Raw genomic sequence first — 25,551 nt, 5'->3', positions numbered from 1 at the left:
TGGCAGCCTGGTAGGTAGGAAGCAATGATTTGTATTTGATGTTGTATGCACAATTCCATAGTCGGATGGCTTCCATACAAAGGGAATGTGATTGGGCTCCCCCTTGTCTGTTGATGTAGTACATACATGCTATGTTGTTTGTTAAGATCCAAATAGATTTGTTCGTTATGAGGGGAAGAAAGTGAAGGCATGCTCGCCTCATTGCTCTGAGCTCTAAGAGATTTATGTGTAGGTGCGTCTCTGATGCGGACCACCGGCCTTGTGCCCTGTGTCCCCCTAGATGCGCTCCCCAACTGATTAGGGAAGCGTCCGTGGTGAGCATGAGCGTTGGGGATCGTTGCTGGAAGGAAACCCCCGTGCAGAGGTTTTCTGGTCTTCTCCACCAATGTAGGGAAGCTATAACATTGGGAGGAGGAGTTAGCAGCGTCCCTAAGGTGTGTCTGTTGGGTTTGAAATTAGAATTGAGCCAGCCCTGAAGACATCTCATGTGTAGCCTGGAGTACTGAACCACGAAGGTGGTGGCTGCCATGTGAACAAGGAGCTGAAGACCAGGGGGTTCTCAAACTGGGGGTCAGGACCCCTCAGGAGGTCACGAGGTTATTAAATGGGGGGTCGCGAGCTATCAGCCTTCACCCCAAACCCTGCTTTGCCTCCACCATTTATAATGGTGTTAAACATATAAAAAAGTATTTTTTAATTTATATGGGGGGGAGGTGGGGGTTGCACTCAGAGGCTTGCTATGTGAAAGGGGTCACCAGTACAAAAGTTTGAGAACCACTGCAGTAGACAGATTCTTGCCTGCGTCCTGGGACGAATAGAGAGCGTGCGTATGAGCTGTGTGATAGCGAGGAATCTGTGATATGGGAGCGAGGCCCTGCTCTGGATTGAGTCGAGATGAGCTCCGATGAACTCGATCTGTTGTGTAGGTGTCAGGGTGGATTTTTGGATGTTTATTTGGAGGCCTAGGCTGTGAAAGAGGGAGATGGTGAAACGGGTAGCTTGTAGTGTCTCGCCATAGGAGTTGCCCTTGATGAGGCAATCATCCAGGTAGGGGAACAGCGTGATACCATGTTTGCGGAGGTGAGCCACGACCACGGCTAGAGTCTTGGAAAAGACTCTCGGCGCTGTGGAGAGGCTGAAAGGAAGAACTCTGTATTGAAAATGGTCGTGACCGATTGTGAATTGTAGGACGCGTCTGTGAGCTGGATGAATTGATATATGAAAATAAGCATCCTGTAGGTTGAGGGCTGTGAACCAGTCCCCTTGATCCAGTGCAGGAATTATCGTGCCCAGTGTGACCATCTTGAATTTTTGTATCCTCACGAATTTGTGCAGTCGGTGTAGATCTAGTATAGGCCTCCATCCCCCGGTCCTTTTTGGAGTCAGAAAGTAATAGGAGTAGAAACCTTTACCTTGATGTTGCGTCGGCACAGGTTCCACTGCACCTAGCTGGAGGAGGTGCGCCACTTCTGTGCGAAGTAAGTGCTCATGAGAGGGGTCCCTGAAGAGAGACAGGGAAGGGTAGGAGGGTAGGATATAAATGGTATAGAGTAACTGGACTGAACTATTTTGAGGACCCAGCAGTCCTGCGTAATCCGCTGCCAGGCATGTTGGAAACTCTGGAGGCAGTGGCCAAATGGGCAAGTAGGCAGTGGAATCAAAGGGTGGTCGTGCAGACCCTCGACCAACATTTCAAAATTGTTGTTTATTCCCCGATGGATGGGAGATGGTTGCTTGAGTTTGATTTTGTCTGCACTTAGGGGGTCTAGCGCGATTCCTAGTTATGTCGTATGGTCTGGGTTGAGGATGATAATACTGTTGTGTGTGTGGTCTTTGGTATGGTTGGTATCGTTGTATCCTGGGAAGAGATGGGTGAATGCCCAGGGTGCGCAGTGTTGCTCTAGAATCTTTCATGCTGTGAAGGAGTTCATCAGTTTTTTTGGAGAAAAGTTTGTCCCTATCAAAGGGGAGGTCCTCCACTTTGGTCTGCAGTTCTTTAGGGATGCCGGATGCAGAGAGCCATGAAGATCTGTGCACAACCACAGCAGTTGCAGTAGTACGGGCTGCTGTGTCCGCCATGTCTAGAGACGCCTGTAGGGCCATTCTGGACAGGGCCGGCTCTAGGCACAAGCAAACCAAGCACGTGCTTGGGGCAGCACATTTTCAAGGGCGGCATTCCAGCCATCTTTTTTTTTTTTGGTTCGGGAGGCAAAAGCCTAGAGCCGGCCCTGGCAGCAGCAGCGTGTCATGTGCGGGGGGCGCTGTGGGGCCACTGCGGTTCGTGCCGTGGGGGAGCAGTGCCAGCACCTTGTGGCTGGGCCGGGCAGGCTCCGAGCGGGGGATACTCGGGTTGGAGGCCGCCCCGCGGGGCACATGGAGCCGCCTGCAGGTGCCGCAGGGCGGCCGCCCCCCCCAGCGCCACAGCCGGGGCTGGGCGAAGTGACCCGAGTCACCCAGGGGCTGTGGCAGGGCGACCAGAAGCAGCAGCAGGGCCATAGAAGGTGGGGCGCAGCCGTGTGGGGCCTGCGTCCTGCTCTCCGGGGCTCCGCTCCTTCTGGGGCTGCCCTGCCCTGGCTCTTCAGCCCCCTGCCGGGCGGTCCCCCGGCTCTGCCCTCCCGGGTCCCGGCCAGTCCTGGATGCAGGAGCCCTGGCAGGAGGGACCCTGGGCTGAGGCACAGCCCAGGAGCCCTGCTGCTTAGCCCGACCCTGCCAGCGCCGGACCGGCTGGAGGCGAGGGGGGAGTGGGTGGAGTCAGCACTGGTGAGGGGGAGCCCAGTGCTGGGGTGGCAGGAGGTGCAGGTGGGGGAGGGCACTGGTGGGGGGGGAGGTCGTGAGAGCCCAGTGCTGGGGTGGGGGGCAGCCAAAAATTTTTAGGCAAAAAACCTAGAGCCGGCCCTGGTTCTGGAAATCAGTTTGCCCTCAGTCAGGATTGATCTGAAGTCTGCTCTCCTATCCTCTGGAATGTAGGAAGCAAATTCAATAAGTTTATTGTAATTATCAAAGTCGTAGCTGGCGAGGAGGGCAGAACAGTTCGCAATTTTGAATTGTAGAGTGGATGACAAATAAACCTTGTGACCCAAGACGTCAAGGAATCTAAGGTCCTTGTCTTGTGGGGTGGGCCGATATTGTGACTGTTTCGTCCTCTTTGCGACTGCATCCATGACAAGAGAGTTCGGTGGTGGATGAGAAAATAGGAAGTCAGTGTCCTTAGCAGGGACATAGTATTTACATTCGGCCTTTTTGCAAGTTGGTACTAAAGAAGCTGGGGATTGCCAGAGAGTATCAGCTGGTTCCAGGAGCACTTCGTTTATAGGGAGCGTGATCTTTGGGGGCACAGACGGTTGAAGGATTCTGAGGAGTCTGTGTTGTGTCTTCTGAGGGGATATCTTGACTGAGTGCCACCCTCCTGAAAAGTCTTGAAATTGTTTACAGTTGTCCACGTTCTGTGGAGGCGGACGGAAGAGGGCTCCGTCCGGGACTGATGGAGAGTTAGGGGTTGGTGAGTCAGGATATGGTGCGTAGCTCACTGTCTCAGGAGGGGGCTCAGGCACCCTAGAAGTGGATGGAGCTGGCGATCGAGGCACAGAAGGAGGATGATTGATACGAGGATGTGGCCAAGGGTACCACTGAGGCCAAGGCATAGGGTAGGAGAACCCAGGTGCCGCCCACGGGGGGTGGGGGTGAAGTAGGGAAACTGAGGCTGGTGGCCTTGAGCCATGACCTGATGTGGGAGAGGTTCTGGTGGAGGAGGAGAAGCAGGAGAGGAGAACTCCGCCTGCTGCTGTAAATCGAGTTCGCTGTCAGTAAAGGTAGCCAGTTCAGGTGGAGAGAGCGGCTGTTCAAAAAGTGAGCCCTGTGTATCTAGGAGCGGAGAGTTAGGCTCAGGTGGCACTGAGAAGTCACATTGAGTGAGAAACTGTTGCTCCTGCTCCCTGGGCTGCGCTGAGCCTGCTCTGTGCTCGCATTATCGAGAGAAAGTGAAAGTGACAGCGGTGCTGCGGACTGCTTGGACATGCCCTGCAGGGGGTCCACTGCTGGTGCCCAGGCGGAAGACAGGCTCAGTGCTAATGTTCTTCACGGTGCCGAGGAGAGGCGCGCTGTCGGCACCGCGTCCTTTTTCAGTGCCGTGGAGGAGCGCGCTGTTGGCACCATGTCCGTTTTCAGTGCCGAGGAGCGCGCTGTTGGCACCATGTCCGTTTTCGGTGCCGAGGGGACCGGTGCCATGGGAACCTTCCCGGCATGGGAGGTCGGGTCCCTGCCTCTGCGCTCTGTCGGAACCACGGCTGAGGCGTTAGAAAAGGCTGAGGCACATGACTTTGGTGCTATCAACACAGAGGGTAGGGATTTCGCGGGAGACCCCCTACCCTTGTTAAAGTCTCTCCTGTGAGACTGAGGTGCTTCTTGCCTCCGTTCCAGGGAGGGGGAAGCAATGCTCCCAACTGGTTCAGATCTGGCCGGGAAGCGTGTGGGAGCGGGTTTAACTTTCCCCATCTCCGAAAGCGGCTGTAGGGATTTTTCCATCAACAACATTTTAAGCCACAGGTCCCTGTTGCGTCGAGCCCTAGACTTGAGGCTTGTGCAATGGAAGCACTTCGCGGGGATGTGAGTTTCTCCGAGGCACTTCACACAACGTGAGTGCCCATCTGACCTTGGCATGGAGTCCTGACAGGAAACTTTTTGAATCCTGAAGTCCCTGGCATTGCAAATTCGAAATGGCAGGGGAGAGTGTCTCAACGGGAGACAAGCTTGAAGCGAAAAAGTATTTTTTTTTTAAACTAAGTAACTAACTATGTAACTATACTAAAGGAAGGGAAAAACTGGGATGTAACTAATAACTATTTCTATGTTCTTTGTTACTGTTTCCAATAGAGACCAGGGAAGAAAAGGCAGCACTGCCCCGAGTCCCGTTTTCAGCTGAGGACGGTTGAGATGGAACTGAGGAGGGTGCGGGATGCATGCACTCAGGAAGATTCCAATGAGACGGGAGATATCAACTGAGTGCGTGCGTCCCGACCAGGCACTGCTACCAAAAATCGGAGATTTTCTGATCCTACAAGTGAATCCACATGGGTCAACTGAGCTCTATAGGGGTGCCAGGGAATGCCCATGCAGATTCAATTCCAGATTCAGGACCCATATGCATAACTCCTGTTGATGATACTAGTAGTTAGGTCATCTTGCAAGGGGAAGACAATTATTTTGACATTACAGAAACACCAGCGTAACAGTGGAGGAAGAGTTGCTTAATGGATAGAGCACCAAAATGGGAGTCAGGAATTCTGCATTCTCTTATCTCTGATACTGACTCACTGTTTGAGTCTGGCTAAGTCACATCTCTATGCCCCAGTTTCTCCATTTTCAAAACAATGATAATGTTTTTCTACCTCTCAAATTTGCTTTCATAAGCTTTAAAACAACATTAATTAATGTTTGTAAAGCATTTGGAGATGCACATATAAAATCTTTTGTTTAAGTGCAAATTATTATTAATTATTATTATTATTATTATTACTACAGGAAAAAAACAGTTGAGACTTCAAGGGCCTGATTTTCAGGAAGAGGAGACCCAAAGTTCCCTCACTTTCTGCATACATGTAGAAATTGTTCATTAAATTGCTTTTGAATGGAGGTTATCATAAGAGAAAAACTATAGGAAAAGCAGAAATTTGGTCAGCTCTTTGCTAATATGGGTAACCAAATATAAGAGCAATTTATAATCCTACCCCTGCTGTGGGTAGTAAAGTATCTTGGAGTTAAAGCTCGACATACTTAATGAACTGGCAAGAAAAATAAGCACATAACCATTTCCAAAAGGCTTTTCTTTTATTACACACTATTTCTTTAGGAAATATAATGGAAAATTCTGGTAAAGCATTTTTATACTGTTAAATACTTTACTGATCAACAGGTTTTAATAATTCTTCAAGCATTTTATGTTAGGGATCATGTTTTGCGCAATGTTGACTGCTCAACTCTATTTACTGGCAAATGGAGGTAATAAGGTTTATATGAAGTATATACTGCTTTGCTTTGCATTTTAGGACTTCAGAGCCCAAAGCCCTTACAATGTGGCTCATACAACATATCCTTACGATATTATTCTTTGAGCAGCTTGGTCAAAAGTTATCATCTGAATAGAATTTACTAGCAAAATAACGCAATTTGTATTCTAAAAGGAAAATTGTCTGCCACAAATCAAGTACAATTTTCAAAAGCCTAAGGAGCCTAAATCCCATTGACTTTCAGTTACCGCATTGTGGAGGCAATCTCAAACAAATACCTGCATGTGCCTCTATCTATTCCTTTATACCATGTCTTCCCTATGGTATCCGAGCACCAATAATACCCTCAAAACAACACCTATGCCATATAGTTGGACACATGGCAACTAAGGCAGGCAGGCTTTAAAGGCAGAGGTATAGGACAAGAAGCTCCAATACATTTTATTAGAAGCACTTAACATTTCAAACAAAAATGTTTATAAATACAGTTGGTGTAATGTAAAGGTTTCCATGTTGTTTAGAATTACCTGCATCACCCACTAGTGAGTAATGTAGCCATCCCCAACACAGATCAATATAACTTTTATACGGTGACACATATTCCCTAGATTTTACAGCCAGAATGGGCTGCTGTGATCTCCTGACCTCCTGCATTGTGCAGGTCCTACAACTTCCCTGAAACAATTCCTGCTTGAACTAGAACATATCTTGTAGAAAAAAAATCCAACCCTGATTTGAAAATTACCAGTTACAGAAAATCCACCACAACTCTTGGTAAATTGTTCAATGACTAATTACCTTTACTGTTAAAAATATATACCTTATTTCCAATCTGAATTTGTCAAGCTTCAACTTCCAGGCATTGGGTCATGTTATACCTTTTTCTGCTAGCTTAAGGAGCCTATTATCAATGTTTTGTTGCCCATGTAAGTACTTACAGACTGTGATCAAGTCACCCGTAACCTTCTCCTTGTCACAATGAACAGATTGAGGTCCTTGAGTCTCTCATTTAAGGCATGTTTTCTAATCCTTTAACCATTCTTGTGGCTCTTCTCTGAACCTTCTCCAATTTATCAAAATCCTCCTTGAATTGTGGACACCAGAACTGAACACAGTATTCTAGCAGCAGTCGCATCAGTGCCAAATATGGAGGTTATAACACATATCACCTCCTACTCAATGATCCCTGTTTATACATCCAAGAATCACATTAGCCCTTTTGGCCACAATGTTGCACTGGGTGCTCCTGTTCAGCAGATTATCCCCCCATGACCCCCAAATCTTTTTCAGTCACTGCTTCCTACCACAGTCCTCCATCCTGTAACTGCAGCCTACGACCTTTGTTCCTAGATGTATACTTTTACATTTGGCCATATTAAAACACATTGTTAGTCTGTGCCTAGCTTTAAACAATCCATATCACTCTGTATCAGTAACTGTCCTCTTCATCATCTATCACTCCCCCAATTTTTGTGTCATCTGCAAACTTTATCAGTAATGACTTTATGCTTTCTTCCATGTCACTGATAAAAGTGTTAAATAGCATAGGGCCAAGAACAGGACCTAGTCAGAGATGATTTCCCATTTATAATTACACTTTGAGACCTGTCAGTTAGCCTGTTTATAATCCATTTAACATGTGACATGTTAATTTTGTATATTCTAGTATACAAGCCACAAACAAGGTGCTATTGCATTGCAAACAACTAAATAATGGAAAGCATATGCAAAAAACCTCTCCAAAATTACAACCAAACCAAATCATATTTTCAGCACAACTGTATCCTATCAAGGTTAGCTTTCTAACAATGTAACCTGTGTAAACAAGTTCATATTCTTGTCCATGTACCTCTAACACAATGCTGCTCTGCTCTTTGGCCTCAAAACACTTGTGCATAGCTGCAAACAGACCTACTTTGTCTGGGGCAGTCTCAGGTTTGCAAAATCCCTCTCTGGTAATTGGTGTCTCAACCAAAATCCCTACAGCAGGATTGTGGCAGCACAGGAGATTCTTTTTCTCTGAGCTGTTCCTCTCCCAGCAGCTCAGTGGCCCCCCACCAACAGTCTGACTTGTCCAAGCCCCCCTTCTGCCTCTCAACAGCAATTAGTTCTGTTCTCTGCAGCTACCTCTCAGTTGTTTACAGAAGGATGATAGAGCTGGAGCCAGCTGCTGCTGAGAGTGGCGGCCAACAGGGAGCAAAGGAGGGGAAACAATGAGCTGCCGGAAGAAGAGCCTACATGGAATAGAGATCAATCCCATACCATGGGGAGGAAAAAATTGGGGGAAAGCAGCTGGGGGACGGAGGATAACTTTTTCAAGGAACAACTTTTCAAGTAAGTTGAGGGACTGTGGAGGGTTGTGTGTGTCCACTCTCAGCCTCTCTTTTCTCATTTTTCTAAAGGTTAGGTTTAGGTAAAGTAAAAACCACCAGAGTGGGAATAAAATCCTCTGGTGGTCCCAGTCCTTTGGTTTATTTGGAGAACGGTCTCTGGCAAATTTCCATGACATGCGAACATCTATGTGTCTGCTGTCATGCAGGGCCCAAAAGCAGTTGTGCTGGTATTGTTCTACTGCACACAGGAGGGCAGGCTGTGAAAAGCCTACACAGGAGAGTTAACAACCCATAGGCATGCTCCTGAGCTGTGCTACATAAGATCATAAAGGGGTTGGATAACATAAGAGGTGGAGACAGTGGATCTACTTGTCAAAATACCCTCCCCATCCTAATGGAAACCACCTTGATCACTTGGCATTCCTAGCATCTCTAGCATAGTCTGTCTACCAACCCACAGGACAATTTCAATCCTCTTCCTCTAACTTCAGTAGAGGATGACAGAGCCCATTTATTCAAGCTTTGAACAGAAAGGAGGATTTGGCCCTTGATGCACTACCCTAGTAATCACTCTAATTGTGTTTACAATCAGTTAAATCCTAGATACAATGGATCAGAGCACAATTCAAGTTCTCATAGCTATAATGTAGCAGAGAGAACATTAAAGACCCACTTCTCTCACACACACATACACTGTAATTTCAATTTTCAACTGAAAACATATTCTTCACTTCTTCTACCTAATTTAGCTTTCCTTCCACTATTATTTTACATTTATAATATTATTTAAGAAGCATATTCTCTTCTATTCTGAGATATACTTGGCACAGGAGAGTGGGGAAATGGAGAACTGGTTACAGTGTATGGATTCTGCAGGCTGATTTGCGCTAGTCTCAGTAGGAGTTACAGCAGTCTATGTAGCACACAGGAGCCAGATCAGAGATAAAAATCTAGACCTAACTGGGATATATTTGGTATGAAAAACAAAGTAAAGATGTACCATGTTGCGCTGTACTTTATGGTAACATAGAAGGATGAGATATCAAACAAATAAAAGTGAAAACGTAAGTTGGTTATTTAGTTGTTAAATTAAACAACACATGGTTTTAAAGTAAGTTTGTGCCTTTGTGCTATTTTTGTACAGTTACCATTTCAAAATTACGTTTGGCTGATACCTTAAAAAAAGAACATGATGCTTACAGAATTTTGTAGCTATAAGAGTCCTGTATATCTCACATATTGACTAATTAAAAATAAATTTAATCTTATTATAGTCACAACATATCTTTCCTGTGAATATTAAAAGAGTTGGGTTCTATTAAATCCTATATTAGCACAATAAATTATATTGCAATAAACTGTTTAATTTTTTTTCTAATACAATATTTCTTTTCTGTTTACTTTAGCACTTCAATTCATGTTTGAAGTGCATGGCCTTCTCTGCACTACATTGCATTCTTTTGTTTAATGGAAACTATTTGGGAAGGAAAAGTTTGTGTCATATCCTATGTGGTGTTTCCCCTTAGTTGAAAGAAACATTTTCAGCTTGTTTAGGGCTCCAAAAATTGTATTACATATCACAGGTTGCATGGACAAGATCCGCAGCGGGTGGGAAAAAAGGCATATATACTCAATTTGCATACACACACCCCTTATCAATGTTACTCTGCAAAGTGCTTCTGCATCCTACTGACAACTGGAAACACGCAGATTAGAAATAGAACTAGTAAATGACAAAAAAACAACAACAACAAACACAACACCTAAAACCACAACCAACTACACAATGCCTACATAGTGTCACAGTCTGTACCTTTATGTTAATCCCCTTTTCAGGACTATGATACATTTTGTACAACGTATGCCTTGAAATATCATTTGAAAACTCGTAATCTGCTGAACTTTATTGTCCTGGTAAAATATGTGTGGCACCATTGTATGTAAAGTTATAAAATTCTGCTGTGTAAGACATGTTCCAAGTTTAGGAAAACAGCTCAAACCAGTTCCCCAGAGACTAAAGGCTAGCCAGCACCTCAGCCAGGTGTCAGTGTAATCAAATGGACTATCACCTGGCTAAGGGGCCATTCTTGTCAGGAAAAAGAGTGCAAGCGAGAAGTGTACATGTTGGTAAAGAAACAGCTGGAAGTTCCCATCCCACAGACTTTCTGTCTCCTGAACCTCAGCTGGAGATAATTTTCAAAGAGGAAAATAACTGTAAGAAGTGAGAACAGAGGACACAAATCATCTCTCTTCCCTTTCTCTCTGCCCACAACATCCACAATGCCTGAAGGACAAGGTAAGGAACACTGGACTGGGGGAGGCGTTTTTGCTAAAAGGCATCCAGCCAGTAAGAGAGCAAAAGAACAGGTGATGAGAGAGACCCTTTTGCTTTAAGTTCACTTAGTTTATTAAGTTAGGTATTAGTTTGTGTTTTACTTTTTATTTCTTCATAACCAATTCTAACTTTTATGCCTCATTACTTGTAATCACTTAAAATCTATCTTTCTGTAGTTAATAAACTTGTTTGTTTTACCTAAACCAGTGTGTGTTTGGATTGAAGTGCTTGGGAAACTCAATTTGAGATAACAAGGTTCGTGCTTATAATTTTCTAATAATGAAATGGCAGACTTCCTATGAGCTTGTGTTGTCCAGGAGAATACTGGGCAGTACAAGATGCACATTTCTGGGGACAGGTCTGGGACTGGGAATTTGCTGGTGTTGCTCTGTAATATAATTCAGGAGTCTGGCTAGAGCACTCATATATAATACAGCTGGGAGTAATTTACATGCTAGAGGCTGTGTGAGAGCAGACCAGAAAAGGTCACTTTCACAGCACAGCAGTGTAAAAAAGGTATCTCAGGTTGGAGAATTGAGGGGATACAGCTGTTCAGCACATAGAATGTCACACACAGAAATGCTTTCCCTCTCCAACCTATTATCAATTACAAAAAGTCTAATTATAAATAAACTCTGCAAGTCTCTCATAAGTCTTTTCTCTGTCTTTTTGTTTTAACACCTCAGGCTTTCCCCTCTACCTATATTTATTTTACTAATTTAGATATTTGATTGTTTGCAGACTATATGCAGTATGTTTGTAGAGTATTACCTTGTAATTAGATTGGGTGCCAAGAGAACCTATTAAGGCAGAGTTGTCCCATTACAGTGTTTGTGTGTCTAGGTAAAATAAATTTAATAAATGTGTGCATTAATCCTTTTAGGTGTGGGAATCTATTGAAATCCATTTTACATCCTGTTCTCTACTGAGGGAGCATTTAGAAGTATTTAAACTATGTCGGAGAACAATTTTTAAAAATTAAAAGATAAACACATCTTTACAGTAGGATTCCTCATCCATATCTATTTACACCCTTATCTAGCAAAACAGAAACTTAGAAATAAAACATATGAATTTAGAACATAGTTCTCATAATGCATTATAAACATGAGTTTAATCCAAGATCTATCATATTGTTCAATTACCTTTAATAAGTAGTAGGGTACTATTTTTACTATTGTACTATTTTTGTGGATTTAAATGTTTTAAATTTGGGGTGAAAACAGTTTATTATTTCTAATTACAAATAGCATTAGATTTATGATCCTACTTCAAACATGGGAAGTCAGGTTTAATAAAAATGGCTCACTAGAAATTGTACATGCAAGGTTATTTTGGAGGAAAGTTAAAGCTTCTTTGGGAAGAGAAAGGGGGCAACTTCAGCATAGATTACAGAATATCAGTACCACATTTAAGAGGTGGTAGATGAAGATTTTTCTAATATTGAACTGACTGAGTGCAGGGATTCCACTCCTTCTGCCTATACCGGTACTGAAATATCCACAAGACTCACATTGCTTTTACAAAGTTTTGATCATTTGGTGTATACTCATCTTGAGATTTTCTATTTCCACATGGAAACCTGTAATAGCTGTTACGGGAACCCCTATCGTTCTGATCTGAATTCAAAGCCAAAGTTGTTATGCAAGGTATTCCAGGATGTACTAAATGAGAGAAGGCCTTGAGGGGAGAGGGTGTGGAGGGAGATCCTCAGTAAACTGGCAATGGAGCTATGATAATTTACACAAGCTGAGGATCTGCCTCTTAGTCTTTAATGCAGACAAAAAGGACAAGTTGCCAGCTTCTTCTACTTGATCACTTAGATCAATGGTTTTCAACCTGTGGACCCCTGGGAGTCCGCAGACTTTGTTTATGGGGTCCACAAAAGGTTGTCATTACCATAGAACAGTGGTCCACGGACCCCAGGAATCTGCAGACTATGTGTAAGATTTCCAAAGGGGTCCGCACCTCCATTTGAATTTTTTTAGGGGTCCGCAAATGAAAAAAGGTTGAAAACCACTGGCTTAGATATTATCAGTATCATGTTTCACCAGTGCTTCAATTTTTGTTCAAAAGGCTACGTACTCTTTTCAGAGGCATACTGGCACAAGTTCTGTAAATTTTTGGTTTTTACCAGTAGGGATTTTACATCTCAAGTGTATTCTGTAAGGGGATAATTTGAAGGATTTTCCAAAATCAGATTTTGTAGTCATATAGAATAATGTGCTAATTCATAGCATTATAAGTGATTAGAAGTCACCTGAAGTAAAAAGCTCCTAGTTTCTCTCATACTAAAGATTCTCTGAGGTAAGTATATGCTGGAAGACCACAAAAACCACAACGATTTTTACAGTTTGTACAAAGGAGAGATCTCTTAATTTTAAATCCTAACCTTCTGTTGTCACTGCTCTTAAAAGCCTTCAAACCTGGACTGGTTGCAGGTTTTCAATAAATGAAAATTTTCAGTTATCATTTTAACAATTTTTTTCAATAAAAATTTCCAAAAAAAAAAAAAGTGCATAAAAAAAAAAGAAAAAAAAAGGGGGGGGGGTAATATTGCTCAGGAGTATTTTGGCATCAGAGGTATCTCAGCCAATATATAGCTGACTCCAGCACTAAGGAAGAAAAATGGACTTGTTACAAGTGCTGTAAAATACTAGGCTTTTCTTACTTCTAAAATAGTATCAATGAAGTTAGTAGTTTAATTCTGGATATTTTAAAAGTGTCATTTCACAGCCCTAAGGTAATAGTATGAAATCTCCTCCCCACAACCACATAGTGAGAAATACTACACAATCTTCTGATAATGAAAATGCTAAATTGGTATTTTTGCCGCTAGCGGACAGTGGGAATTTTACTATATAAATAGAGAAATCCAATATGAAGGATTTTTTAGTGACGTGCTATGTTAGGCGAACACTTAGGCATTAAATGTTTTGTCACTTAAGTTTACTTTGAATTGAGATAATATAAATTATCAACATTAATCCCCTGAAGCACAGAAAAATAGTAATTGCTGCCAAGATTTACTATAGTGTATTTCAATCCTATTTCTCTGAGAGGCAGAGGCCAACCATCAACACTTGATTCACAAAGAAAATTCCGGTGTCTCTTTTAAGCTTAAGAGAATATACAGTAACTCATTTTACTAAATATAGCCTGGCTTGATCCAGTACTAGTGCTGTGCACTACTAAAGCTGGGACCAAGATTCAGTTCTTTGCTCTAGTCTCCCATTCTCTGGGCTAACAAAGGATAGGAATGCTTCCAAGGCTGCATGCTTTGCCATGGGGAAAAGGGGAGAAAAGGAAGTTTCTTGCTTTATCCACTAATGTCCCCCTCCTGACAGGAGAGAAGCAAGATGGACTGGGTACAAAGAGAGCGGCACAGAAGGTAGTGGCCACAACATGACTGAAAATGATTCTTCAGAGCTCATGCAGAAGATATTCCAGGAATGAAGAAGACACAAAAAGGAATAAAAAGGATATATGCTTATATATCAGGGGTTGGCAACCTTGCAGAAGTGGTGTGCCAAGTCTTCATTTATTCACTCTAATTTAAAGTTTTGTGTGCCAGTAATACATTTTAACATTTTTAGAAAGTCTCTTTCTATAACTCTATAATATATAACTAAACTATTGTTGCATGTAAAGTAAATAAGGTTTTTAAAATGTTTAAGAAGCTTCATTTAAAATTAAATTAAAATGCAGAGTCCCCGGACCGGTGGCCAGGACCCGAGCAGTATGAGTGCCACTGAAAATCAGCTCGTGTGCCACCTTTGGCATGCATGCCATAGGTTTCCTATCCCTGTTATATATAATCAGATCAACACTGAGCCCAAGTGGTTAATTTTTTCAATGTAGATGCCTAATTTGCACAGGCAAAATGCAGGTGTGTGCAAGTTATGTATGAAAAGCTCATTGATGTATGAAAACTGGGTAGCTTGTGTATGCATCTGCAAAAGTTGTAGATACAATTCAGACATATGGTAAAACATTTAGCCTTTAATGCATACATAAAGTAGATTATCAGGATACACATGGACTTAATCACATTTAATGATATTGATTTAAGTAATAATGAGATTTAATGATAGGAAACATCCAACCATAATTATTTTAACTTCCTATCACTCAAGTAAACATGATCTTATGTGCAAATGTATGTTTGAACAAGTTTCTTCAATTTAATGATTACTAAAAGAAAAAGCAGGTGAGATAATAGTAAATTTTCTATAACAAGCAATTATTTTAAAATTTAAGTACTAGTGATGTCAAACTGGCAAATGCATCTTAATTAAAAAATGAAACCTCCATAAAAACTGTTTAATAATTACATGAATATTTCTGAATTAGTATTAGTCATGTGAGTTTACAGTTTTGAAAGATATAGCAGAAGTATGTAACTTGTCAGAGACATAGTATAAACATTTGTCATTTTTAAGTAATGCCAAAAATTTTAATTATGTGTGTTCATTCAAGACTTGCAAAGTTCTTTTCTTGATTCTGATACAAGGATGTCATTCACTTTTGGCAGAGATATATGGTAACTGTATAATTTGTTTTTTTGCCTCCAATTACATCAGAATATTTACATATCAGTAGAACTTTGTTTTTCAGATTTAATTATTGATCTCTGATTAACCATAGTTGAGTAGAAGTGTGTCATATATTATTAGATTAAAATCTGAAGGCACTGTTACCCCAAACAAGATTAGGTATTGTGTGTCTTGAAAAGTATCAAGCACACAAGAATTGCCTCTAGTTAGTATTAATACTCCTTGTGTAACTTAGAGACAGGACTATTTTTTGCCTATACTTTAAGTGGAAATATTATTATTACCGAGGTTAGGAAAGGATTTTTTGGGGGTGCTGTACATCTTAGACATGACTAGCTGAATTGTGAATGCCACCAAATGTTATCTTCTAAAAAGCAAAAATATGATGAAGATGGATCTCTTAAAAACAGTCAGGATATGTAGATATGTAATTCACATTAATGCTAATGGGTGTTGCCAAAAGAACCTCTAGTCACTGATGGGTGGTTAAAAAAAAGAGATACCAAAAATAACTTATATTTACATGATCTAGTCTCTGAACAGACACAATAAGTGCATTGACAATAATGCGAGTTATATTCATTTATCAAAAGGAGAATAGATCTACAAACAATGTACAGATGTTTTGTAATATGTGCTTGTGCTATATAGAATATAGGCATTGTATGAGAGGACTTCACAATTTGCTTGGAAATATAAATAAATTTGACATACCATAACAGAGTCAAGTTTCTGCTTCACTTTCTGCATTCTCATAGATACTCTTGCAACACTGACAAATTGATCTGCTGGAGACATTGTTGAATCTTTCTGTGCAGAAATATGAGAAGAATTGCTAAGAATTTGTGGCCCTCTGGGTGTTGTTGATGCGAGTGACCCATTGAGATCTTTTACTATTTCAGCCTCCTGCTGTGCAACTGCAGAAATAATCAACATTAACATTTTAGGTCAAGTCTTAGTAGTTCCATGAAACAAACCACACTGAGTTCATAGGTCATATTAAATCTAAGACTTTGCTGAACAAGATAAAGAAATTATATACAAAAACCCTTCATTAAAAGAAAGTTATTTAGGTTACATAGTTGAGTTAAGAGAGAGGGATAGCTCAGTGGTTTGCGCATTGATGTGCTAAACCCAGGGTTGTGAGTTCAATCCTTGAGGGGGCCACTTAGGGATCTGGGGAAAAATCAGTACTTGCTCCTGCTAATGAAGGCATCGGGCTGGACTCGGTAACCTTTCGGGGTCCCTTCCAGTTTTAGGAGATAGGTGTATCTCCATTAAAAAAAAAAAAAAAGGCCAGTTTTACAATTGCCTAGGCAACCTTAATTCTGTCCTTTGGTGCATGCAATGAGGCAGAGATCTTGTGGCAAAAGAATAGTATGTGATTATTGCCATTGAAGACTATATCATAATGCATACAAGAGTGCAAAACTGAAGTTGCATGGGCAACCATAAATCTCTCTTGACTTTGAAATCTAAATGACTTATTATCTTAGGGTTGTTTGTATGTAATTTAGGGTTTTTGTATTTTGAAAGGAATACAATAAAACTAAATCTCATTATGTCTCACTATGTAACAAACCCTATATCACATCTCACTTATCAGGGCTGAAACCTGAACTTTCACTACTGGACAGACTTATCACTTGAGCTACAGGTCTAATTACAGTAGCTGTTAAAAGGAGTAGGTTGTTCTCCCTGGAAAGGGAAAAGCATTGATGACCTGATGGCACCATGAGCTGGGTCCAAGAGAAGCCTGCCCAATTTAGCACTCTCTAATACTCCCTACACCCCATATGGTGGGGGTTACTGTCCAACATGGTACTCCTAGAAAGGCGGACAGATTGTCAGGGCAATGTGCTGGGTCCCTGGGATAATCAAAGGAGGGTGACCCCAGCCAGAGTCTCTCACCACCCCATTTCTACAGCTGCTCTGACAGCTCCGTGGTGTTCCCACTAACAATCTGCTACTGCTGCTTTACCAGGGTGTGGGCCTAGTTCTTTAGAAAATTAAGGTTCAGTTATTTTGGTATGCTGTGAAAGTTCTTCTGAGGAACATAAGCAAGAAAAGGGAAGTAACAACTTTAAACAGTTTGCAACTCAGCAAAACCCAAATGGGATTTCATGGGACAAAGAAAAGAAACTTTTCTAGCCTGAGGGCTTTTTCCCTGCCAGATTTCAAAGTCCTTCTGCAAACAACGGAGACGTTCGGAGCTTCTCAAAAAAGAATCATAAGAATCTTTAACAATGGAAAGTGTTAAGCACCCTAAATATAGGGATCACTACCAGCTCCCTCTAGAAATACAGGGCATCAGTGCATACAACATATGAACAAGAAAAGAGTAAATTATATAAAACTCTCAGCAAAATAATTTAAAAGGTAGGTATTCTGAACATGCCAATCCTATGGATGTGATGAATCTACAATTTAAGTTCAGTTAGTGTAAGAATATAAGGAATAGTGCAGTATTAGGGTACGTCTATACTTACCTCCGGGTCCGGCGGTAAGCAATCGATCTTCTGGGATCGATTTATCACGTCTTGTCTAGACGCGATAAATCGATCCCGGATCCATCCCGGAAGTGCTCGCCGTCGACGCCGGTACTCCTGCTCCGCGAGAGGAGTACGCGGAGTCGACGGGGGAGCCTGCCTGCCGCGTCTGGACCCGCGGTAAGTTCGAACTAAGGTACTTCGACTTCAGCTACGTTAATAACGTAGCTGAAGTTGCGTATCTTAGTTCGAAGTGGGGGGTTAGTGTGGACCAGGCCTTAGTATTCAGTTACCAAAACACAAAGAATTCAGCTGGCTATTGTTACGTATGCCTGCTCTGGCTCCACTGAATCTCTATCAAAATTTATGATAAAGGTGCTACCAGGAAAGACAAATGTAAAGTTTAGAGAAAATCCCCTCATGCCATGCTTAACAATGCAAAAAAGATTCTGGCCCTATGTGCCAGGTTCCCCACTTTCCCAGTGCTAGAGTACACTTCTGTAGGTCTGACTCCCTTCTGCCACTTCTTTTTCCTCTCTCTCTCTCTCCCCATCATCCCTGTTCAAGGATCTCCAAAAAGAGCAGCTTCTCTCATGTCTTGATTCCAGAATTCCCTCTTTCTCCCTCTCCCCACACACAAGTCTGATTTCCTCCCACTATTGGTATTCACCATCCTCTAATACTGAGCTGATTCATCACAACCCTTAGTCAGCAGTAGTTTTCTCTTGATAAAAATATTAGTAAAATATGACCTTAATAAGACTGTCCTACACAAGTCAAAAAAGTAGGTGACTGGCATTGAATTCAAGCGAATCATACATTTTCTAACTTCCGCTTATATCCTTTTTTTTTTTTTTAAAACACAAATAAAATAGATTACAACTGATTAACGTAACTGCAAGTAGCAATAGGGAAGAATACTGTTTTTCCAAATGGGAAGAAGGGGATAAAATTTATTCAAATAAACCCAGGTTGAGATAAAGGAGAGATTATGTACCAGTAATTAATTCATGTCTAGGAAACTACCAAGATACTCGAAAAAGATTAATAGATTCATAGATTCTAGGACTGGAAGGGACCTCGAGAGGTCATCGAGTCCAGTCCCCTGCCCTCATGGCAGGACCAAATACTGTCTAGACCATCCCTGATAGACATTTATCTAACCTACTCTTAAATATCTCCAGAGATATTTTGAATGTTTTCAGAAATGGGTTTGGATAAGCAAGGGCTCTATTGCAGACCATTTTTATTTTAAAAAGGTCCATTTTCCATACAATTAAGGAAAAGTAAAATTGAAAACACCAAGTACATTTGAAAACACAAACTAAAGGATAAAGTATGACGACTAAATTAAAATGCAGGCTTCTAGTTCAGTTGAGGTTAGTAACTTGCTGGGTCCAGTCCAGCAGGTGCTCAAGGAGGTCACCAAGTGGTAACTCTTGGGCAACTTAGACTGAAGACCCTGAGTTTGTAATTCAGTTACTTCTTTCTGCCACTAGACGCTGCTATTTCTTTCTCTCTGTAGCCTCACTGCTTCTTCTACTAAAATTGCCTGGAGGTTTTTCCAGCCCAGTAGCGCTGAGCTCATCTAGAGAATTGTCTTTGAGAAAAATTTCTAAAGTTGACAACTGAACACATTTAGGCACAGGAGATATCCTGCAGGAGCAGGCCTAGTCATGCAGAGTGAGATATTCAGCGAAACAGCTTGGGGGCTGGGAACCTCAATTTTGGGAAAAGGCTTTTGGCAATATTCATTGCAGGGCCATTAGGGTCCAATTAGACAATCACATGGGCTAGCTGCCAGGTACCAGCGTTAACTGGTATTAGCTTGATAAAAGTTGAGCCCAGTTGCCTTTTAACCACACACACACGACTTTTACAGTTTCTAGATTGTTGCATCAGGAAGACAAAGGATTTCAGCATTCCTTATTTAAAATTTGCCCATTGTAAACATTAAAGGGTGTTTTTAAACCAGCTGATCTAAGCCAAACTATGGAACGATGGGAATCTTAAAAATGGTACCAGTGACTAAAATTAATATTACTATATGATTAACTCCTTAACACCAATGCAATAAAACTGTCTTCTGAAAGCGAAGCAAATATTTTTAACCAAAAAGGAACAAAAAGTTAGTAGCAGACTGTGTCAGGACGTACCCGTGTCCACACCCTACACATTATTGTAATAATCTTTGTGCAACATGTGCCTTGTGAGGTATTATCTGAAAACTCATAATTTGCTGGTCATTACTGTTCTGAGAAAATGTGTGTGGCAACATTGTATGTGAAGTTATACGATTCCACTGTATGTTGTTCTTCACACATGTTCCAAACTGAGGTTGGCAAACAAGTCTGGCTCAAACAAAGAAATATGTGCTACTTAATTTGCATTTAAGCAGTAAACAGAGCCATCAAGCAGGAAGAGAAACAAAAGAAGCTCTAACACATTAGGAAAAAGCAGCAGGGAACATCCTTCCCTATAGACTGTCTCCTGAATCTCAGTTAGAAATGTTTTTCAGGAGAGGGGCTAACACTATAAAAAGGAAGGACAAACATCCCTCCTCTCCCTCTCCTTCGATTCACTGCACCAGAAGGGACAAAGGAAGCAGCCACTGAACTGTAAAAGGGGTCCTAACTTAAGAAGTTTGGTCAGTAAGACTGCTTAGTGCATGTGATGAGAAAACTCTGCTTTGAATTTAACATAGCTTGTTAAGTTAGGCACCAGTTGCATTTCATCTTTATTTTCCCTGTAACCATTTCTGACTTTTATGCCTCATTACTTGTATTGAACTAAAATCTTTCTCTTTGTAGTTTATAAACTTGTTTCATGGTTTATCTAATCCAGTGTGTTTACATTGAAGTGTCTGTGAAACTCCATTTGGGGGTAACAAGGTGCATGCATACTATTTCTATTAAAGCAATAACAGATCTTATATAAACCTGTATTGTCCAGGAGAGGGCTGGGAAGTACAGGATACACATTTCTAGGAGGAAATCTAAGACTGTGGATGTGTTGGGTCATCCTGCAGTATAATCAAGGCTGGTAAGAGCGAAGGTGTGGCTGGCTGCAGCACATACACAGACATAGCTGGGAGTGACTTGCATGCTGGAAGCTTTTTGTGAGCAGACTGTAGGCTATAGCAGCAAAGCATTTTAAAGGGCACCCGAGGTTCGAGGGCACAGGTGACATGGCTACTCAGTCTGGATTGTACCCTGGTATGTCATACAGATTATGCCCAAAAGACCGCAACCTATGAAATGGCTTACTGATGAGAAAAGATCAGTAACTTTGTTAATACAACCAATGACTTTAACTACCAATATAGTCTCAGTGTGATCCTGTTTGATTGTTCAAGACTCAACCACGTTTTCCATTAAATAGAAAATGAATTTCTACTAGGTACATAGTTAAACAGCTATGAAACCTGTCCAATTCAAGAATGTAATTTTCTTTAGTGATTTCAAATAGCTAATTTTCTTCACCTTTATTAATATAATTTATATACATATTACAAATATCTATGTCGCTATAATGCAAATTAGTTCTCAGCTTTAATTTGACATGATAGAATATGAATTACTTGCAGGAAATAATAGTTTTTGTTTCTTTGTATAGACAAAGCAGAGTGCTTTCCAGAACTGTGATGGGCTCCAATTTAGGAAAACGTCCCTGTTGAAGAAAATACTAAAGCACATGCTTAAGTGCTCTCCTGAACAGGGACAGATTTGAGAACATGCTTAAGTGTTTTCCTGAATCAGGCCCACAATCAATTTTTAATAAAAGAGACACAATTATCTGTGGTTCTCTAGTCAGCCAAACAGAATAGATTTATTAGTCGACTAAAAGTTAGCATTTAATATTGACCATTAATTCTTTCAATGTAATTAGTTCAGTAAAATCATGGCAGTACAGTAGATGGAGGATTTGAACCTTAATATAAAGTTAGTAAGTGTGTTGCATTTTTTTTTAATTATTCACTCTATATTATCAAGACAGCAACTAAATGGAAATTTTAAAATTTTCTGTTAACAATTCATCTTTATCAGCACAAAATGCAATTATTACTACAGCAGATGTAAACGGAAAAAAAGTAAATATATATATCTGCATAATATATTATATACACACTGTGACAGACCCAGACCAGTGGGGTACAGGAGTCTGGTAGAGGGCAAATATACTGGTCACTGGATGAGTAGTTTTCTGTTCCCTGAGTGACCAGAGAAGGGGCTGCACTAGAGTAATCAGGAACCTGCTAGAACCAGTTAAGGCAGGCAGGCTAATTAGGACACCTGGAGCCAATTAGGAAGAAGCTGCTAGAATCAATTAAGGCAGGCTAATCAGGGCACCTGGGTTTTAAAAGGAGCTCACTTCAGTTTGTGGTGCGAGTGTGAGGAGCTGGGAGCAAGAGGCGCAAGGAGCTGAGAGGGAGTGCTGCTGGAGGACTGAGCACAAGCATTATCAGACACCAGGAGGAAGGTCCTGTGGTGAGAATAAGGAAGGTGTTTGGAGGAGGCCATGGGGAAGTAGCCCAGGGAGTTGTAGCTGTCATGCAGCTGTTACAGGAGGCACTATAGACAGCTGCAGTCCACAGGGCCCTGGGCTGGAACCTGGAGTAGAGGGCGGGCCCGGGTTCCCCCCAAACCTCCCAATTGATCTGGACTGTGGGTTCTTCCAGAGGGGAGGGTCTCTGGGCTGTTCCCCAACCCACATGGTGAATCTCTGAAGCAAGAAAATCCACCAATAAGCGCAGGACCCACCAAGATAGAGGAGGAACTTTGTCACAACACCTTTGTCATATCTGCCATTAAGATGAAACGTGACAATTGAAACAACATCCTCAACAAAGAAAACAGTGATGCTACTGAATAGTAACCAACAAAATTTAAATATCAAGAAACCTACAAGTTTAAAAGACTAATTAAGTCTACAATTAACTCTATGCTAGTGATAGCCAGGGATCTCATTTTCTGTGATAAAAATCCCAAAATTCTCCAATAAAAACCCATACAAATCCATGTTGTTCTGCGATTAAAATGAAACTTTGAACTTTTAGCTTCCCTAGCCACAATAGGGAGTCCCACTGCTGGGGCTGGCCGCCCAAACCCCGCCACCCAGGGCTGACAGCCCCGGTTTGCTTAATACAGCGAGCTGTACAACAGAGGCTCCGATAAACATGGTTCTACAGTATATGTTTTTGTTTTTTCACAACATGTAAAAATTCAAAGATTCTCTGTAAAAACACAAATTCCATGTTTTTCCAAAACAAACAGATTTCTAGGATCCCTGATAACACACTTGCCATGGAATTCCAATGCAGATGCGAGTTTGCCTACAGAGGACCAAGTGAGCCTAGATTTTCCTCAACAATTAAACCATTTTTATACAGCTTTTAAAAATTATTTTATATCCCATTAAGCGTAAAACATTAAGGTTTTCATTAAACTATGTGTATTTTGAGAAAATGTAAGTTTGCCTGACTCCATAATCCAGCCCAAGACTGACATAGGGTTCTAATGATTGACATGACATCACTAGCACAACATAGATTGCTGATGATGCTGAGGGTAGGATCTGGAGAGGGAAGTGATGACAAGTCTGGAATTCAGACATGCAAAATCGTAACAGAAAGGTAAATTTGAAGCTAATTCTGTACTGATCTTAAACTGGTTTAGAGATTTCAGCACAATTCTTGCATGCAGGTTTTGATTTTTTGTTTTGTTTGTTTGTTTTTAAAAAAGAACCTTTGCAAGTCACTTCTAAAAAGCTAAACAAACAGCTATCAAGATTTTTATGCATAGAGAAATGCTCTACAGTACCTTTATAATCATAAATGTACACAAGTATTGGCTGATTTTGACCAAAGGCACAAAATGACACCATGTGTTCATGTGGATGAAAGGCGACATCTCGAACTGGAAATGTGAAGGAGAGGTCAGAATACATGGCTACTTGGTCACCTATAAAAAGAAAAATAGAGTTCTTAATTTGTACTGTCATAAAAATTTGACATGATAATGTTGCAACTTTTTATAATATCCACTCATCTCTCTATATTATATTTATGTTACCAAAATCTTAGAGAAGAGGACTTCAACCTTTGTATTTTAAACTAGTTTATAACTTGGAAAGCACTATCCACTTAAAAAATATTAAATGGCACATAACCATAATATGTGTTTGTATCTTTCTGGGAAAATGCTTGTTACGTTAGTCATGGGCTTCAGTCATACTGACCAATGGGAATGGAAGTTTTGCACACCACTATTTCATAAAAGTTTTGGCCCTGATCCTGAACTCAATGGAACAACTTATGTCTATAAAGTTAAACACATGCATAAATCTTTTTAGGCTTTTATTTACAAATTCTCTCTCTTCCTACATTCCACCTATTTTTGATAGGTACTGGGAAAGTCGTGCAATGATGTATAGGTAGTTTTGAACCCTGGTTGATGAAGATGCCTTCAAAGCAAATCTTCAGAACAGACCTGCCTGCCTAAATGCCAGTTTTTAAGTGTTTTAAATATCTAGGTTGTAACTTGATATAAAAGAACAAAGCAGAAAGTCAACAAAACCAAACTTTTGTTACTAACCACTACATTTAATTTCCTCTCTGCTACACACAGTACAATACGGTTAATTTAGACAAGAAATTCTCTAGCTCTTATTTGTGCTTTGCTTGCGCTTTGTCCAGCAGAGTTCTTTTGTATTTTAGTGGTTATGTGGGAATTATCCAGTTTTGAGGACAATTTATGATGAAGCCTAGTACTCCTACATCCAGATGGCTATGTATACTGATCATTCACTTATTAAAGGTCTTCAGTCAATCAATTGTGCAAGTAAAATAAACAGCTCTTAATAACAGCCTGATCCAAAGCCCACTGATGTTAACAGAAAGACACTCATTGACTTCAATGGGCTTTGGAACAGGGTCTTAATCTGAATACACAAATACTTTGGTATCATATATGGAAAGGACAACTGAACAAAAGACCAAATTAGAAGTGTTTAATTACTACTAGAAATCTGAGATACTACCTGTGATTGAGATTTATTCCCGTATGAATATAATTTTTAACTCAGAGCATATAACTAACAACACTGATATAGAAGGTGGACCTTACATTTATAGACGTAAGGACATCAACCTAAATTTTTATTTTGCACCAAAGTTATTACATGAAAAAGGGGTTTTTGTTGTTGTTTTTTTGTTGTTTTTTGTTTTTTTAAAGAAGGCTCTTCCAGAGAGCTTGACAACCTGGCCTAATAATGTAAAATAATTGATTGGTTACCTGTTTCTGGATTCCAAACATATGCTATCCCATCTTCACTTCCAGAAAAAAGAAATGTCCCACATGGTGTTAAGGTACTGTGAATCTTCTCTCTATAGTTTGTGGCACCTATGTATTTCTTTGTAGCCAAGCTAAAAATAAAAAATAGTCTGAGTTTGGCAATTATTTTCATAACAGACAAAATCTCCCATACCTCACACATGAATTTTCTGCTGAATAAATAATACTAGCTGAATATCTTGTATCTAAAGTAGGCATCAGTGCACTGCGCACTTATTCATTGCATGTCCCATGTTCTCCCTCAAACCCTTCCCTTTCCTGGCTTTCATAATGGCACTTTTATCTCTGATAGTACAGAGAAATACTTAAGCCCATACCTTTGGAAATGGCAAAGGAATACCCAGGTCTGCACAGTGGGTACAAAAGCTGTCTTTGCATTTCCTTAATTCTGGGCTGATTATTTGCTGGGCCAAGGGGGTTGGACTGGGAAAAAAAGTGGTGGTACTTTTCCCACCTCTGCCAACAAAATAAGCTCTACCCATGT

At 41.0% G+C, this 25,551-nt stretch overlaps 1 protein-coding gene across 1 annotated transcript in view; it reads right to left on the bottom strand.

Annotated features, from left to right (window-relative positions):
• Positions 1–25,551, bottom strand: part of AHI1 (Abelson helper integration site 1) — a 181,362-nt gene that overhangs the window by 102,163 nt on the left and 53,648 nt on the right. Inside the window, exons 14-16 of the mRNA XM_026649540.2 lie at positions 25,008–25,138; positions 23,535–23,675; positions 15,941–16,143 (exon numbers count right to left, since the gene is read on the bottom strand). Coding sequence (XP_026505325.1) covers positions 15,941–16,143; positions 23,535–23,675; positions 25,008–25,138 — 475 coding nt within the window. The remainder of the gene's footprint in view (positions 1–15,940; positions 16,144–23,534; positions 23,676–25,007; positions 25,139–25,551) is intronic.

Source organism: Terrapene carolina, unplaced genomic scaffold (assembly GCF_002925995.2).
Source record: "Terrapene carolina triunguis isolate 2854851 unplaced genomic scaffold, T_m_triunguis-2.0 Scaffold85, whole genome shotgun sequence".
NCBI lineage: Eukaryota > Metazoa > Chordata > Testudines > Emydidae > Terrapene > Terrapene triunguis.
The sequence above is the reverse complement of the archived record's forward strand: the minus strand, read 5'-3'. Positions and strand labels throughout refer to the sequence as shown.